The sequence below is a fragment of the Nicotiana attenuata genome, unplaced genomic scaffold (genome assembly GCF_001879085.1).
Source record: "Nicotiana attenuata strain UT unplaced genomic scaffold, NIATTr2, whole genome shotgun sequence".
Lineage (NCBI taxonomy): Eukaryota > Viridiplantae > Streptophyta > Magnoliopsida > Solanales > Solanaceae > Nicotiana > Nicotiana attenuata.
In genome coordinates this window covers 3,895-5,779 of record NW_017689975.1, presented here as the reverse complement: position 1 = coordinate 5,779, position 1,885 = coordinate 3,895, and the positions used below count along the sequence as shown (strand labels likewise).

Below are 1,885 nucleotides of genomic sequence, written 5' to 3'. Positions count from 1 at the left end.
TTGAAGACACGCGAGGCCGAGGGGTTTAAATAATGTAATTTTGAAAACTACAAGTATCTGGATGAAACTTCGTAAAGTATCGGGACCGGGATGACAAAGCGGGACAAGTAGAAGTGTTTATTAGGTTATTCTGCCTTTTATTTGTATCTCTAAAACATCTTTTGAATATTATTTATATAATTTATAAAATTTACTTTCCGTGACACAGGTTACACGACCAAAACTAGTTTGATAAAAGGGACCATCTGTTTAATGTCTACCAACAATCTTGCTGGAGCCTATCAACTCATGCACCACGGTACGTTACATAGGCAAGTCTACAAACTATAGCTTCATAACATGTGAAACACGTTGTTCTATTTAAAAATTATGTACATCTTCAGTTCACAAATTCAGAATTCACACCTATAAATTTAGAACCATATCATAGCATTATAAACACCGAAAAACTCCTAGCAAGTCCGATAGCAATATGACAACTCAACAGAAGAGCAATATAGCAGACCATTTGGAGCCATGGCGCCAATTGCAAGGCAAAGTGGTGTTTGTCACCGGTGCATCGGCGGGACTCGGCCGTGAATTCTGCCTTGACCTAGCTAGGGCAGGCTGTAAAGTCGTGGCAGCCGCTCGTCGGGCGGACCGATTGAAGTCCCTTTGTGACGAAATTAATATAATGGCTAGTTCAAATACTCATCTTGTTAGAGCTGTGGCTATTGAACTTGATATTACTGCTGATGGTCCAACTATTGAAGCATCTGTAAAGAAAGCGTGGGATGCTTTTGGCTACGTTGATGCTCTTATTAACAATGCTGGTGTTAGAGGTAACGTATGTAGGTTAGGTCTAATGTATGTGTGTACAAAGTTTTGATACTATAGGTAGGACAAATTAAATACCTTTAACCAGAAATGAAAGAATTTTTTAAAGTAAGTATATTTTTTTCACTTTAACAAGGAATCCCTTTTTTGGCATTTTATTTGAGAAAGAGAGTCCTATAGTCAACTTTATATTGGTAAGGTACTAAGGTAATAGTAAAATTAAATAAGTAAGTAATTTTGTATGATATTCATAAAATATTCATATTTGACACTTGTAGTGGAGCTAGAAATTCTTAGAGGTAAATTTCGAAAAAAAAAAATATGTCACAAGCTAGCTCGGCCCCATGGTCTACACTTGGAGAAAATACAATACTTCATCCCATCTTAAAATAGAGAATTGACGAGTGAACTTTTACTGGGAGTAATTACTTAAAGTTTATGGTGTTATTTTTTGAACTTTTAAATAACCTATTCATCCCAAAGAGAATGATTGAATTTGGTAGGCTACTTTAGCTCCATAATCTTAATCTACATTTGTGTTTATAGGTGGAATAAAATCAGCATTAGATCTTTCTGAGGAAGAATGGCGCAATACTTTAAATACAAATTTGACAGGATCTTGGCTAGTTTCCAAGTATGTTGGAAGATACATGAAAGCTGCAAAAAGGGGAGGCTCCATTATTAATATTTCATCTGCTGCTGGTTTAAATAGAGTTTTATTTCGTGGGGGTATTGCCTATATCTCCTCCAAGGCAGCCATGGATTCCATTACAAAGGTTATGACCTAATGTCCAAACTTATCTTACCCTAGGGTGCTTTTGGTATGAAGTCATTTTCTGGTGTTTGGTTCTTATATTCAACACCTAGACATTATAATCTATTTTTAATACTCAAAGTTTTAAGCACACACTGAGTTGCTATATTTTTATCGAACTTTAATAAATGATTGTTTCTTTAGAAAATATTTTCAACTCTCCAACCAGAAGATATTTTGTCAAAAAATATTTTCCATTAAATCATGTTAGTCATACCAAACACACCTCTACTCTAAATTTTATGAGATGGGAAA

The 1,885-nt window shown here is 35.0% G+C and overlaps 1 protein-coding gene across 2 annotated transcripts; it reads left to right on the top strand.

Moving 5' to 3' along the window:
• The first annotated feature begins 390 nt into the window (after positions 1 to 390).
• LOC109222431 (2-dehydro-3-deoxy-D-gluconate 5-dehydrogenase-like) lies at positions 391 to 1,817 on the top strand. Of its 2 annotated transcripts, none has more exons than XM_019386792.1 (2): positions 391 to 821; positions 1,432 to 1,817. In XM_019386792.1, the coding sequence occupies exons 1-2, from the start codon at positions 473 to 475 to the stop codon at positions 1,602 to 1,604; spliced, it is 522 nt and encodes a 173-aa protein (XP_019242337.1). In that variant the 5' UTR covers positions 391 to 472; the 3' UTR covers positions 1,605 to 1,817. The 2 variants fall into 2 exon arrangements, with proteins under 2 accessions (XP_019242337.1, XP_019242336.1); XM_019386791.1 differs by having other exon boundaries at positions 396 to 821; positions 1,363 to 1,811.
• Positions 1,818 to 1,885: the final 68 nt, after the last annotated feature.